The sequence below is a fragment of the Coregonus lavaretus genome (assembly GCF_964263955.1).
Source record: "Coregonus lavaretus genome assembly, chromosome: 7".
NCBI classification, from domain to species: domain Eukaryota; kingdom Metazoa; phylum Chordata; class Actinopteri; order Salmoniformes; family Salmonidae; genus Coregonus; species Coregonus lavaretus.
Window position 1 is genome coordinate 12,627,927 of NC_139994.1, and position 14,246 is coordinate 12,642,172.

Here is a 14,246-nt window from a genome sequence, read left to right on the forward strand (position 1 = left end):
ACTGGGTCTATACCCAAGAAATAGTTTTGAGTCCCAAATGGCACCCTATTCCCTGTTTAGTACACTACTTCTGACCAGGGCCAATAGGAATTAGAATAGGGTGCCATCTGAGGCAGCCTTAGATAACAACACATTATCCATTTATAGATGATCAAGTTTTGACATACAAAAGCTTCAACATGTGTAAGGAGATATCTAATGTAACACGTGTAGCTTTCTAGCACATATTCTTGTTCTACAGGATAACCTGTTTTTCCCCATTGACACCTAGCTTTGTGCACTCAGAAGTTGGTTATTTTAAAGCCACATAACATCTATTCCCCTTCGTCTTACTTTCTTCTGTGTGTGTTTGTCCTGTTCTGTTGCGAATGGTTTCTAAAAGCCACCTCTCTTTATCCTAACCGCCCAGCAGTGAGCTATGGAGTAGACGAAGGTAACGCTGCCTCTCTCGATCTGTTTGTCTCTCTGTTTTTTATGTCTGTAATTGTTCTTGTGTACTGTACTAGAACGGCTCATTCAACTCTTCTACTGGAGGTATTTCATAAGTTTAGTAACCTACTGGTCATCTTAAAATCAATTCAATTCCCTCTAAAATCAAAGTTTGCCAGACTTTTCAGATTCATCCATACGCCTCCATCCCAAATGGATAGGAATTGTTTCATTTCATCAGCTTAGAGGGAACTGGTATTTTTCAATCCATTCAAACCCTTGAAAAACGTTGAATTTGAAGTGAACTATCACTTTAATACTGTTTGCTGAACCCAAGTAAAATATCTCGCTAGCTGTGAGATGAAGCAATCTCATCCATTCAGTACCAGAGTTGAAAGCGTCTTCAATAGTGATTGTTCAATTGGCTTATTTATTTATTTTTCATGTTGATGTGTTTCTTCCTTGGTTTTTCTTTAATTTCACCATTGCTTGAATGTTTTGTTGTGATATTCCATTTATAATTTTTTTGTTATGTGTCTGTCTGAAGAGAAATTGTGCATTCATCTTAATTGGATAAGAGGGTCTGGTAAATTACTAAAATGGATACAGTCCATCAAACCAAAGTGGTAGCCTGTTGTAATTTCAAATGCACAGGGAGGAACCAAATATATTGAGGACTATGTCTGTTGACATCACCACAGCCTGATCATTTTCTGTTGCAGTGTGTATGTCATTGCCTGGTGGTGGGTGTGAATTGCCTTATACAGATATATACAGTATTTCATACAGTATTACCGTCTACTGCAGTGAAAATACAGCCAAGGCTTCTTGCTGTTATTATTAACAACCAAAAAAGGCCTCATCAACACACACACACACAGATCATCTTATTGGTGAGTCATTTTCCCTGTAAGAGTCAGTGTAACTAACAGGAGTTATCTCTCCCTCCCCAGCCAGGGACTATGAGAGTCAGTGTAACTAACAGGAGTTATCTCTCCCTCCCCAGCCAGGGACTATGAGAGTCAGTGTAACTAACAGGAGTTATCTCTCCCTCCCCAGCCAGGGACTATGAGAGTCAGTGTAACTAACAGGAGTTATCTCTCCCTCCCCAGCCAGGGACTATAAGAGTCAGTGTAACTAACAGGAGTTATCTCTCCCTCCCCAGCCAGGGACTATAAGAGTCAGTGTAACTAACAGGAGTTATCTATCCCTCCCCAGCCAGGGACTATGAGAGTCAGTGTAACTAACAGGAGTTATCTATCCCTCCCCAGCCAGGGACTATAAGAGTCAGTGTAACTAACAGGAGTTATCTATCCCTCCCCAGCCAGGGACTATGAGAGTCAGTGTAACTAACAGGAGTTATCTCTCCCTCCCCAGCCAGGGACTATGAGAGTCAGTGGAACTAACAGGAGTTATCTCTCCCTCCCCAGCCAGGGACTATGAGATCCAGAGAGACAGGATAGAGCTGGGACGCTGCATCGGAGAGGGACAGTTTGGAGACGTCCACCAGGGAGTCTACAACAGCCCGGTAAATAGTACTGCAACTGTCTGGCTAAATGCAGCCAAAGCATCTCCCCTATCACCCTCAGTCCTCACGTGTTCCTTTCAATTCTGTTTAGGTTACTGTCTACCTAAACACATCTGGCCTCTTATTTATGGTCAAAATTGTCATGATATTGTCCACTACCAGTAATGCACACAAACTAATCCAATATTTTCTCAAATTTCTCTTACAGGAGAATCCCACTCTAAACGTGGCCATTAAAACATGCAAGAACTGCACGTCGGACAGCGTGCGCGAGAAGTTCCTTCAGGAAGCACGTGAGTGTGCTCAGATGTTGTGCTGCGTCACTGTAATGGGCCTGATGATGACTGCAGCTGCTGCTGGTTGCCATGTACACACACACGCTGCCTGATGGTAGTCTCAGGTTGCTTTGCTCATTGGGTTTACACGGTTCACAGACTGTTGAGGGAGTGCACTAAGTAGAGAATAGGATGCCATTTGACTGTACCGTTCGTTACCCCCTGTATATAGCCTCGCTACTGTTATTTTACTGTTATTTTACTGCTTTTATTTTGTACTTATCTATTGTTTACTTAACACTTATTTTTCTTAAAACTGCATTGTTGGTTAAGGGCTTGTAAGTAAGCATTTCACTGTAAGGTGACCTGTTGTATTCGGCGCATGTGACAAATAACATTTTATTTTATTTTATTTGGGACTCAACTATTGACAGTGTTTGAACAGAGGCGTTTGAGCCCCCATGTGTTAGACCTATCCCAGGGAGCCTTTTCTCTCTTTTCTCTTTAGTTCTAAACTGTTCTGTGAAATCCTCACACCCCATTGATGTGTGTGTTCCTCAGTGACCATGCGTCAGTTCGACCACCCCCACATAGTGAAGCTAATCGGTGTGATCACAGAAAACCCAGTGTGGATCATCATGGAGCTGTGCACGATGGGAGAGGTGAGGCGACCTGGAGGTTAGGTTGGCACTGAGCCATTCAAACACAAAGTATGTTTGGATCAATACCTACAGTATGTATTGCAAAGGTGTTATTGGAGTTCTTGTCATTCTTGTAATAAATGGGAGAACACAGAACGCAAGAACACATTTGGAAACGGGGCCAAAGTGTCCTCTATCATTCCTGCTGTCATCCCTCTATCTCTGTCAAAACACTCTATCATTCCTGCTGTCATCCCTCTATCTCTGTCAAAACACTATAATTCCTGCTGTCATCCCTCTATCTCTGTCAAAACACTATAATTCCTGCTGCCATCCCTCTATCTCTGTCAAAACACTATAATTCCTGCTGCCATCCCTCTATCTCTGTCAAAACACTATCATTCCTACTGTCATCCCTCTATCTCTGTCAAAACACTATCATTCCTGCTGTCATCCCTATATTTCTGTCAAAACACTATCATTCCTGCTGTCATCCCTCTATCTCTGTCAAAACACTATCATTCCTGCTGTCATCCCTCTATCTCTGTCAAAACACTATCATTCCTGCTGTCATCCCTCTACCACTGTCATAACAAAGAGGATATCTTGTATCTTATCGATGTTTTCATCTCTTCCAGTTGAGGTCCTTTTTACAAGTAAGGAAGTACAACCTGGACCTGTCAACGTTGATCCTGTTCTCCCACCAGCTCAGCACAGCCTTGGCCTACCTGGAGAGCAAACGCTTTGTTCATAGGTAAGACCATGACCCACTTTAACAGCCGTTATTTAGGTTTACAGAGACAATATAAAATGACGTTTTTGACACTTTCTAATATATTTTTTGGTGCCAGGCTGTCAAAATCCTCAGGTTTTCCAGGATTCCTACTCATTGTGTATATGTATGCGTGTATCTCCTCAGGGACATTGCTGCCAGGAATGTGCTAGTGTCTTCCACAGACTGTGTGATGCTGGGAGACTTTGGCCTCTCCCGCTACATGGAGGACAGCTCCTACTACAAAGGTACAAACCATAGAGAGAGATAGAGGATTCTAGTGCCTAAAAGCCTGTTTTAGCATGGGCAGTGCCATAATGGGTCAGATACAATGATGCAATGTCTATCTAAGTCTATGGTACAAATGTACGGGATTCCAGGCTGATATTTTACCACCATCTGGTGGTTGTGAAAGGTATTGCAGGCTGAAGTTTCCCCTTGGTACAAATCTAGGATCAGCTTCTCCTCCACCAATCCTAACCTTAACCATTAGTGTGGGAAATGCAAAACTGACCCAAGATCAGCGTCTAGGGGAAACTTCACCCTACTCCAAATGTTGATGCTTGTAAGCGCTTACAACTGATCAGACTAACACAACAACAACATGGAACAAAATAGGGTACATATGATGAAATCACTTGTAGATGAGTTGATGCATTTGACTGTCTCTATTGCTCAACTGGTTTTTCAGCTTCCAAAGGGAAACTGCCAATCAAATGGATGGCTCCAGAGTCCATCAACTTCAGACGCTTTACCTCAGCCAGCGATGTGTGGATGTTTGGTGAGTTTGGCAGCTACAAATAACGCTCATCTAGCGATCAACTCGTGTGTGTGTGTGTGTGTGTGTGTGTGTGCGTGTGTATGCGCGTGCGTCTGTATGTGTTTGTTTCTGTCTGTCTGTGGTGTTATATCTAGAGCCTGTCCTAACAGTCTTTCCCCTCCCCTCCAGGTGTGTGTATGTGGGAAATCCTCATGTACGGTATCAAGCCCTTCCAGGGGGTAAAGAACAATGATGTCATCGGGCGGATAGAGAACGGAGAGCGTCTGGCCATGCCCCACAACTGTCCCCCCACCCTTTACAGCCTGATGACCAAGTGCTGGGCCTACGACCCCAGCAAGAGACCCCGCTTCACAGAGCTCAAAACCCAGCTCAGGTCAGTAACCCTGAGGGGAGAAGTTCAGGTCATGCCAGTGTTCTTTTACATACGTTTTCCCTCCTTTATAACTCTGGAAGAATGATGTTCAACATTGCTACTCAAGAGGTCACTGTTTCATGTATTAAAGTATAGGACACTTCAGTAAAGTTTGGAAACAGTGTGGTCTCAGCTACTTAAGTTGTAGTCCACATAAGAGGCAACAGGTTGATGCCATATTCCCAATAGAGACTATCAATTATCAGCACACAATGCACTTCAATGGTCTATCTATATCAGTCAAATCCATGGTAGCTGGATAAAGTGTGATGTATGTAGTATATATTTTAGTCTAACTGAAGCAAAGCCACAGGAGATGGTGTGTGTGGGTAAATTACTGTGGGTAGTCCTCGACTGCGTCCCAAATGGCACCCTATTCCCTATATAGCGCACTACTTTTGACCGGAGCCCTATGGTCCCATTTGGGATGCAGCCCTTGTGTGGTGGATTTATTGCCTACGCATCCCATGGGCCATTTGCCTTAGTAGGTAAAAATGTCTGTCTGTCCATAGATAAAGCCCTAAAGGATGTGAGCCACTCTCTTTCCTGTTAACTTTAGACTCACTGAACTGTGACTCATGTGTCCCTACTAGATAATAGTTCCCATGCCATTGGACCCATATTCAGCACAGTCCCCACAGCCCTATGTTGAGCAGTGGGTATGTTTTGGGAGAGACAGAGGTAGAGGACTATGTGGTTGGTTGTCTGTAGGGAAAGGGGATACCTAGTCAGTAGCACAACAGAATGCATTCAACCGAAATGTGTCTTCCGCATTTAACTCAACCCCTCTGAATCAGAGAGGTGCAGTGGGATGCCTTAATCCACGGCGCCTGGGGAGCAGTTGTTGGGGTTTAAATGCCTTTGCTCAAGGGCAGAACGGCAGATTTTTCCACCTTGCCGGCTCAGGGATTCGATATCAGCAGCCTTTCGGTTACTGGCCCAACGCTCTTAAACCGCTAAGCTACCAGTATCCAAAGTCTTTGCTGTGTTTGGGTGATAGTTACCCTGTCACTGGATTTATTGCACTGTACGAAGAAGGGTCTGACGTGTGTGTGCAGGTTGTGTGTGTGTGCGCGTGTGTGTGCTGGTTGCGTGTGTGCTGGTTGCGTGTGTGTGTGCGTGTGTGCTGGTTGCGTCTGTGCTGGTTGCGTGTGTGTGTGCGTCTGTGTGAGCCATCATGAGTGTGACTGTTCATGCTCCATTTTGAGCTCTTGGGTACAGTGTGTGAACAGCCCATTGTCTCTAGTCTAGCCCATAGTAACGCACAGCCCTTAGATCCATAATGCACCGGGAGAGAAAGGAAACACAGGGCAGCAGAGATTCCAGTGAGCACCCGTCAAGGCTCCTGGGATACCCACTTTGTCTGTTGCGGTTTTTGACCAATTAAGGGCCAAAGAGTAAGCTACACCAAGTTTTACTACCACTGTGAAGGCATTCATAGTGTGTCTTAAGGACAGCACTTCCTTACGATCGCCTCTCCTCTAGCCAAACCCTGGGACGCATTCATTAGGCACCAAACGGAAGAAAACTGAGTGAAACAGGGACAGACTACCTGAACTTGTCCAAAAAGAAACACTGTTTTTGCATTACGTTGTGAAACGTTTTGCTATGTTGTGCCGTAATGAATACGACCCTGATATTTAGTTCCACAGCGTCATACTTCCCAGTCAGTCCAGTCCAGTGGCGGCTGGCTGATAAGCTTTCTGGCCGGGGGCCAACCACAACAGGCTGTCCAAGGCAGAGGGAGGAAGGAGAGGGAAGCTAGTGGAGGTGGAGGGGTTGAGCTGGAGCTAGCTGGCTCTGATAAAGAGAGTTTAGCAAAACAGTACAGGATTTACCAGGCTGCTGCTAGACTCTCACACACCTCCGCTGCAGGCCTGGGGATGTGACCAGGGAGCTGATGGTTCATCTGTGTTCTGGTGTGTTTGGATGGGCTCTCAGAGGCATAAACCTTGGGGGATGAGCGTTTTCCCTGTAAGCTAAATTGGATGTAGGATCGAATGATGGATGATCGGATGATGACATTAATGGATTCATGGATGGATTTGGGAACCTGGCAACGGATACAGATAATCAATTTGCCCAACAAACAAACAAAATCACATCTGCAATGCAGCTCGTCTGTGATAGGAACATGATTGTATTTCAGGCTACAGTAATTTAGATGATTTTGTTGAAATGTTCAGTCTTTTTTATAAATGTTAAGTGTGCTAAACTGTTGTGTGTGTGTGTTCCCTGTAGTTAGCTGTGTATGCTAACCTGTTGTGTGTGTGTGTGTTCCCTGCAGTTAGCTGTGTATGCTAACCTGTTTGTTGTGTGTATGTGTGTTCCCTGCAGTTAGCTGTGTATGCTAACCTGTTGTGTGTGTGTGTGTGTGTTCCCTGCAGTTAGCTGTGTATGCTAACCTGTTGTGTGTGTGTGTGTGTTCCCTGCAGTTAGCTGTGTATGCTAACCTGTTGTGTGTATGTGTGTTCCCTGCAGTTAGCTGTGTATGCTAACCTGTTTGTTGTGTGTGTGTATGTGTGTTCCCTGCAGTACTATCCTAGAGGAGGAGAAGGCCCAGCAGGAGGAGAGACTAAGGATGGAGATGAGACGTCAGGTCACTGTGTCCTGGGACTCAGGGGGCTCCGACGAAGCCCCCCCCCTAAAGTAAGAACCCTCTCTAAACCTAATCCCCCCATAGTAAGAAACCTCCACAACCCTAACCCCAGCTAAAGTAAGTACCCTCCTGACCCTAACCCTACCCCCCTAAAGTAAGAGCCCTCCCTAACCCTAACCCCCCCTAAAGTAAGAACCCTCCCTAACCCTAACCCCCCAAAGTAAGAACCCTCCCTAACCCTAACCCCCCTAAAGTAAGAACACTCCCTAACCCAACCCCCCCTAACGTAAGAGCCCTCCTACCCCCCCTAAAGTAAGAACCCTCCCTAACCCTAACCCCCCCTAAAGTAAGAACCCTCCCTAACCCTAACCCCCCAAAGTAAGAACCATCCCTAACCCTAACCCCCCCCTAAAGTAAGAACCCTCCTAACCCCAACCCCCCCTAACGTAAGAGCCCTCCCTACCCCCCCCCTAAAGTAAGAACCCTCCCTAACTCTAACTCCCCCTAAAGTAAGAACCCTCCCTAACCCTAACTCCCCCTAAAGTAAGAACCCTCCCTAACCCTAACCCCCCCTAAAGTAAGAACCCTCCCTAACCCTAACCCCTCCCCCTAAAGTAAGAACCCCTCCCTAACCCTAACTCCCTCCCCCTAAAGTAAGAGCCCTCCCTAACCCCCCCTAAAGTAAGAGCCCTCCCCTAACCTCCCCTAAAGTAAGAACCCTCCCTAACCCTAACCCCCCCCCCCCAAAGTAAGAACCCTCCCTAACCCTAACCCCCCCCCCCCCCTAAAGTAAGAGCCCTCCCTAAACCCCCTAAAGTAAGAACCCTCCCTAACCCTAACCCCCCCCTAAAGTAAGAGCCCTCCCTAACCCCCCTAAAGTAAGAACCTAACCCCACTAAAGTAAGAACCCTCCCTAACCCCCACCTAAAGTAAGAGCCCTCCCTAACCCCCCACCCCTAAAGTAAGATCCCTCCCTTACCCTAACCCCCACCCCCCCCCCCCCCCCCCCACCTAAAATTAGAACCCTCCCTAACCCTACCCCTGCCCTAGGGGTATAATATGACATTTCTGAGATGTTTACCTTAGATATCTTTAGGCACAGATAGACTAAATTACTAATTTTAGGAACTAGTGCTCCCTGTCCGATAGATGGTGATCACACACTGCAGGAGGTCTAAATATCCAATGTGTTCTTCAGGCTACTTACAGTATGATCTCTCTCCCCTCCCTGTGCAGCCTAGCAGACCTGGTTACCCCAGCCTCGGTCTAGTGAAGGATTCTACCCCAGCCCTCAGCATGCTGGGCAGCTCAACCATTACCAGGTACTGTACTATACTACTGTACTGTTCTACTGTACTATACTTCTATACTACTGTACTATACTACTGTACTATACTAACACTTTTACCACAGCTACTGTGTATTACCTATAGAATTAGAAATGGGACGCCTAGTTTCCAAGTCTGTTCTATTTCTATGGTATTACCATTATATCATTTGTATTGATAATCAGGTACTGGCAATACTGGTTTAGTAAATGTGGTTTTGTTTCTACTTGCTAGTGGATTGATGCGTGAAGGCAGAGAAAGTGCTCAACTCTATGCTTTTGGGTAAAACTGTGAAAGGGTGCTTGAAGCCAAAAGTGAATTGATGGAGAGGTGCCCGGCTTCCCCCTTTCTGAATGCAGTGAGAACGAGAAATAATATCTTCCCAAACTAAGTTATTTTGCAGCACTTCAGCTGCCCATAAAACATAGCTGACAGCAGGCATTTCCTGTAGCGCTTAAGTCAACTGCTGGCATTGTTGACTTAAGGCAGATTCCATCTGCTGAAAAATCCACTCTCAAATTCTGTTGTTATCGCTTCGGGGTCTTTAAAAGGCATTTTGAGTATCAGTATGCATATTTAAAGTTTTTATTTTATGATCAGGTCAGTTATTATTAAGATGCTTATCAGCCAGTGCTAATGGTGACATGTCACATTCAGGCTCATACTTTTAGTCCCAGAGGTCTTTGTGTCTGGGGGTCAATAATTAGTTATTGCATTATACTGCAAGCGAAGTGTTTCCCTGTACCCTGAAATGCTAACTGGGGCCCAATGCTATATGATGAACAGCCTTGCCTCACAGACAAGGCTTTGGTATCATCATAATCCTCTCTCCAAACAAAATGGGCTTTTCACCTGTCGTCTGTCCTACCATATCCAGGTTGGGTACCCTGGCCCCTCACGGCATGCCTACTATGCCCAGTGGAGGTTACCCTTCCCAGGCCGGTGTCCTGGACCCCCATGAGCCCTGGAACCACCACCGGCCAGGGGACGTCCCCATGTGGTCCCCCAACATGGAGGTGAGAGATAGAGCTCCACCCAAATATATATGTAGACTCTTTTTACTATGTGCTTCTGCCAATTGTATACAGGGGGAATTCTGAATTTCATCAGCTATTGTCTGAGCTTGGTACATCTGTAGCAATCGCAGACATGGCTAAATACTAATGCAATATCTCCCTCCCTTTCTCAGGATGGAGGTGCGTTGGACATGCGTGGTCTGGGCCAGGCGCTGCCCCCCCACCTGATGGAGGAGAGGCTGATGATACAGCAGCAGCAGATGGAGGAGGACCAGCGCTGGTTGGAGCAGGAGGAGTGCTTCCTGGTAACGGACCATTATTCACCAACTACTTTCTCACACACACCATCCTGAGAGGGGGGAGAAGGAGAGAGAGAACGAGAGCAAGAGGGAGAGTAGGAGAGGTAGAGAGAGAGAGGGGGAGGGAGGGAGGGAGGGAGAGAGTAGGAGAGGTACAGTGCCTTGCAAAAGTATTCATACCCCTCTGCGTTTTTTCCTATTTTGTTGCATTACAACCTGTAATTTAAATAGATTTTTATTTGGATTTCATGTAATGGACATACACAAAATAGTCCAAATTGGGTAAAGTGAAATGAAAAAAATTACTTGTTTCAAAAAATTCTAAAAAGTAAATAACGGAAAAGTGGTGCGTGCATATGTATTCACCCACTTTGCTATGAGGCCCCTAAATAAGACCTGGTGCAACCAATTACCTTCAGAAGCCACATAATTAGTTAAATAAAGTCCACCTGTGTGCAAACTAAGTGTCACATGATCTCAGTATATATATACCCCTTCTGAAAGGCCCCAGAGTCTGCAACACCACTAAGTAAGGGGCACCACCAAGCAAGCGGCACCATGAAGACCAAGGAGCTATCCAAACAGGTCAGGGACAAAGTTGTGGAGGAGTACAGATCAGGGTTGGGTTATAAAAAAATATCAGAAACTTTGAACATCCCACGGAGCACCATTAAATCCATTATTAAAAAATGGAAAGAATATGTCACCACAACAAACCTGCCAAGAGAGGGCCGCCCACCAAAACTCACGGACCAGGCAAGGAGGGCATTAATCAGACAGGCAACAAAGAGACTAAAGATAACCCTGAAGGAGCTGCAAAGCTCCACAGCGGAGATTGGAGTATCTGTCCATAGTACCAACTTTAAGCCATACAATCCACAGAGCTGGGCTTTACGGAAGAGTGGCCAGAAAAAGACATTGCTTAAAGAAAAAAATAAGCAAACACGTTTGGTGTTCGCCAAAAGGCATGTGGGAGACTCCCCAAACATATGGAAGAAGGTACTCTGGTCAGATGAGACTAAAATTGAGCTTTTTGGCCATCAAGGAAAACGCTATGTCTGGCGCAAACCCAACACCTCTCATCACCCTGAGAACACCATCCCCACAGTGAAGCATGGTGGTGGCAGCATCATGCTGTGGGGATGTTTTTTCATGGGCTGGGACTGGGAAAACTGGTCAGAATTGAAGGAATGATGGATGGCGCTAAATACAGGGAAATTCTGGAGGGAAACCTGTTTCAGTCTTCCAGAGATTTGAGACTGGGACGGAGATTCACCTTCCAGCAGGACAATGACCCAAGGCATACTGCTAAAGCAACACTTGAGTGGTTTAAGGGGAAACATTTAAATGTCTTGGAATGGCCTAGTCAAAGTCAGACCTCAATCCAATTGAGAATCTGTGGTATTACTTAAAGATTGCTGTACACCAGCGGAACCCATCCAACTTGAAGGAGCTGGAGCAGTTTTGCCATGAAGAATGGTCAAAAATCCAGTGGCTAGATGTGCCAAGCTTATAGAGACATACCCCAAGAGACTTGCAGCTGTAATTGCTGCAAAAGGTGGCTCTATTGTATTGACTTTGGGGGGGTGAATAGTTATGCACGCTCAAGTTTTCTGTTTTTTTGTCTTATTTCTTGTTTGTTTCACAAGAAAAAATATTTTGCATCTTCAAAGTGGTAGGCATGTTGTGTAAATCAAATGATAAAAACCCTCAAAAAATCTATTTTAATTCCAGGTTGTAAGGCAACAAAATAGGAAAAATGCCAAGGGGGGTGAATACTTTCGCAAGCCACTGTAGAGAGGGAGGGAGGGAGGTAGAGAGGTAGAGAGGGAGGGAGGTAGAGAGGGAGGGAGGGAGGTAGAGAGAGGGAGGGAGGTAGAGAGAGGGAGGGAGGTAGAGAGAGGGAGAGGGAGGGAGAGAGAGAGCGAGAGGGAGGGAGGTAGAGAGGGAGGGAGGGAGGTAGAGAGGGAGGGAGGTAGAGAGAGAGAGGTAGAGAGAGAGAGGTAGAGAGAGAGAGGTAGAGAGAGAGAGGTAGAGAGAGAGAGGTAGAGAGAGAGAGGTAGAGAAGTAGAGAGAGAGAGGTAGAGAGAGAGGTAGAGAGAGAGAGAGAGAGGGAGGTAGAGAGAGAGGGAGGGAGGGAGGTAGAGAGAGGGAGGGAGGGAGGTAGAGAGAGAGGGAGGGAGGTAGAGAGAGAGGGAGGGAGGTAGAGAGAGAGGGGTAAAGAGGTAGAGAAGTAGAGAGAGAGAGGTAGAGAGGTAGAGAGAGAGGTAGAGAGGGAGGGAGGGAGGTGGAGAGAGAGAGAGAGAGGGAGGTAGAGAGAGAGGGAGGGAGGGAGGTAGAGAGGGAGGGAGGGAGGTAGAGAGAGAGGGAGGGAGGGAGGTAGAGAGAGAGGGAGGGAGGGAGGTAGAGAGAGAGGGAGGGAGGTAGAGAGAGAGGGAGGGAGGTAGAGAGAGAGGGAGGGAGGTAGAGAGAGAGGGAGGTAGAGAGAGAGGGAGAGAGGTAGAGAGAGAGCGGTAGAGAGGGCGAGGGAGGGAGAAAGAGAGAGAGAATGAGAGAGGGAGAGCAAGAAGGAGAAAGAGAGCGCGAGAGAGGGAGGGAGGGAGAGAGAGACTTGACGCTGGTTGGAGCAGGAAGATAGCTTCCTGGTAACAGACCCTTATTCACCCAGTACCTTCTTCCACCCTGCACTGGCTCTCTGTCTCGATCATGCTAAGAAACCAGCTAATATACTCTTAACCACACCTTTGTTTATTTGGTAGAGGTTTTACATTAGGAACAACACCTTTCATCCACTAAACCACACTAACTCCTTAACAGCAAGCATATGCTCTCTACATCATTCTACCACCATTGTCCATCACTTGATCCTTGTGACCAGGAAACATACTCTCTCTACCTAAGATGTAATGTCAATACTAAATGACTGTAAAGTAATTGCTATAGCTATCTATTCAACTGTTATCCAGTCAGTCTGCCCCAAAAGCATCATATCTGTATTCAGTCTGCCACTGACTGTTTAGTGGAGTAAACTTCTGGATTTGATTACATTGTCATGCTGGCTGGTGTTTTCTCGACCATTTCATCCTTCAGCCCCTCATCCCCCTTCTGGGTCGGTTTATTTACTTTTCTACGATCTGAGGAGATTCAGATCATTGTTGTTTTTATTCAGTGAATTAAGGCGGGAAGACAGACCTGTGACCACAGACTCACCTCCTGAGGGAAATGCATGGATCAGCCAGCAGCATTCTAGAACTCTCTCTCTCTCTCTCTCTCTCTCTCTCTCTCTCTCTCTCTCTCTCTCTCTCTCTCTCTCTCTCTCTCTCTCTCTCTCTCTCCCCCTACTCTCTCTCTCTCCTCTCTCTCTCACTCTTTGTGTGTGGGTAGAGCTAGACTGACTAGAGGAACTATGTGATGGTTAAAGATGACAGCAGTGCTGCCCTTCCTGCTCTTTACTTTATTTCTTATCTTTTTACTCTTCAATCATATGATTAATGTCCACAATAGGCCATCTACATTGTTTGAGCAATACATTTAAAAAGCCAGTCGTATAAATAATATGTTGATAAAGGATCACATTTGTGGACCTTGGAAATGTTTGTGTTGTTGTCACGTCTAACAAGACAATTGCACAGGACTTAAAATAGTTTTAAAGGGTGAGTTTAAAGGGATCTTTAACGGTAATGGTATTTGAGCAGCCAGCCACTGTGTTGACAGACAGTCCCTCCACACCCTTTGACAATCCCTCTCCCTCTCAGAAGGCTTTCCTTTGGAAATTCTGGAGGACTGCGTCTGTTTCTCCACAGCCCCGGCCAGCCAGAATAAGAGCTTTCATTAATGCTGCCGGTTTAATTTGGCCGGCAGATATTGTGGAAGATGAGTGGAAAACTCAGCCTGTGGTGGGTTCATGCTGTTTCTCAGTCATAAAGATCCTTTTGGCAGATCTGGCAGACGAACGGACGGCACTGACAGTCTTCCTTAGTATTTCCTTGGTGAAAGTTAAATGGCTACACTGTCTATCTGTATGGATGTGATTTGTGTGAAATATTTGGTTGTGATAACAGGTTCATATGATGCCTTTTCTATGTGTTCCTGTAAACAAATAAGGATTGAGAACTGAGAGAAAAAAAATGATAGAAAAAGAAAGTGGTGAGTGAGGGATAGGGAAG

The 14,246-nt window shown here is 45.8% G+C and overlaps 2 protein-coding genes across 2 annotated transcripts in view; both read left to right on the forward strand.

Annotated features, from left to right (window-relative positions):
• Positions 1-14,246, forward strand: part of LOC311133035 (focal adhesion kinase 1-like) — a 123,803-nt gene that overhangs the window by 101,283 nt on the left and 8,274 nt on the right. The window lies entirely within an intron of this gene.
• On the forward strand, positions 180-10,134 carry LOC311131807 (focal adhesion kinase 1-like; the record flags this gene model as incomplete). The annotated part of the gene is made up of 12 exons (XM_084164938.1): positions 180-183; positions 272-433; positions 1,860-1,957; positions 2,166-2,250; positions 2,794-2,894; positions 3,512-3,627; positions 3,793-3,893; positions 4,337-4,426; positions 4,595-4,799; positions 7,374-7,487; positions 9,643-9,781; positions 9,955-10,134. 12 exons carry the CDS (start codon positions 180-182, stop codon positions 10,132-10,134), a joined length of 1,395 nt encoding a protein of 464 aa, XP_084021064.1.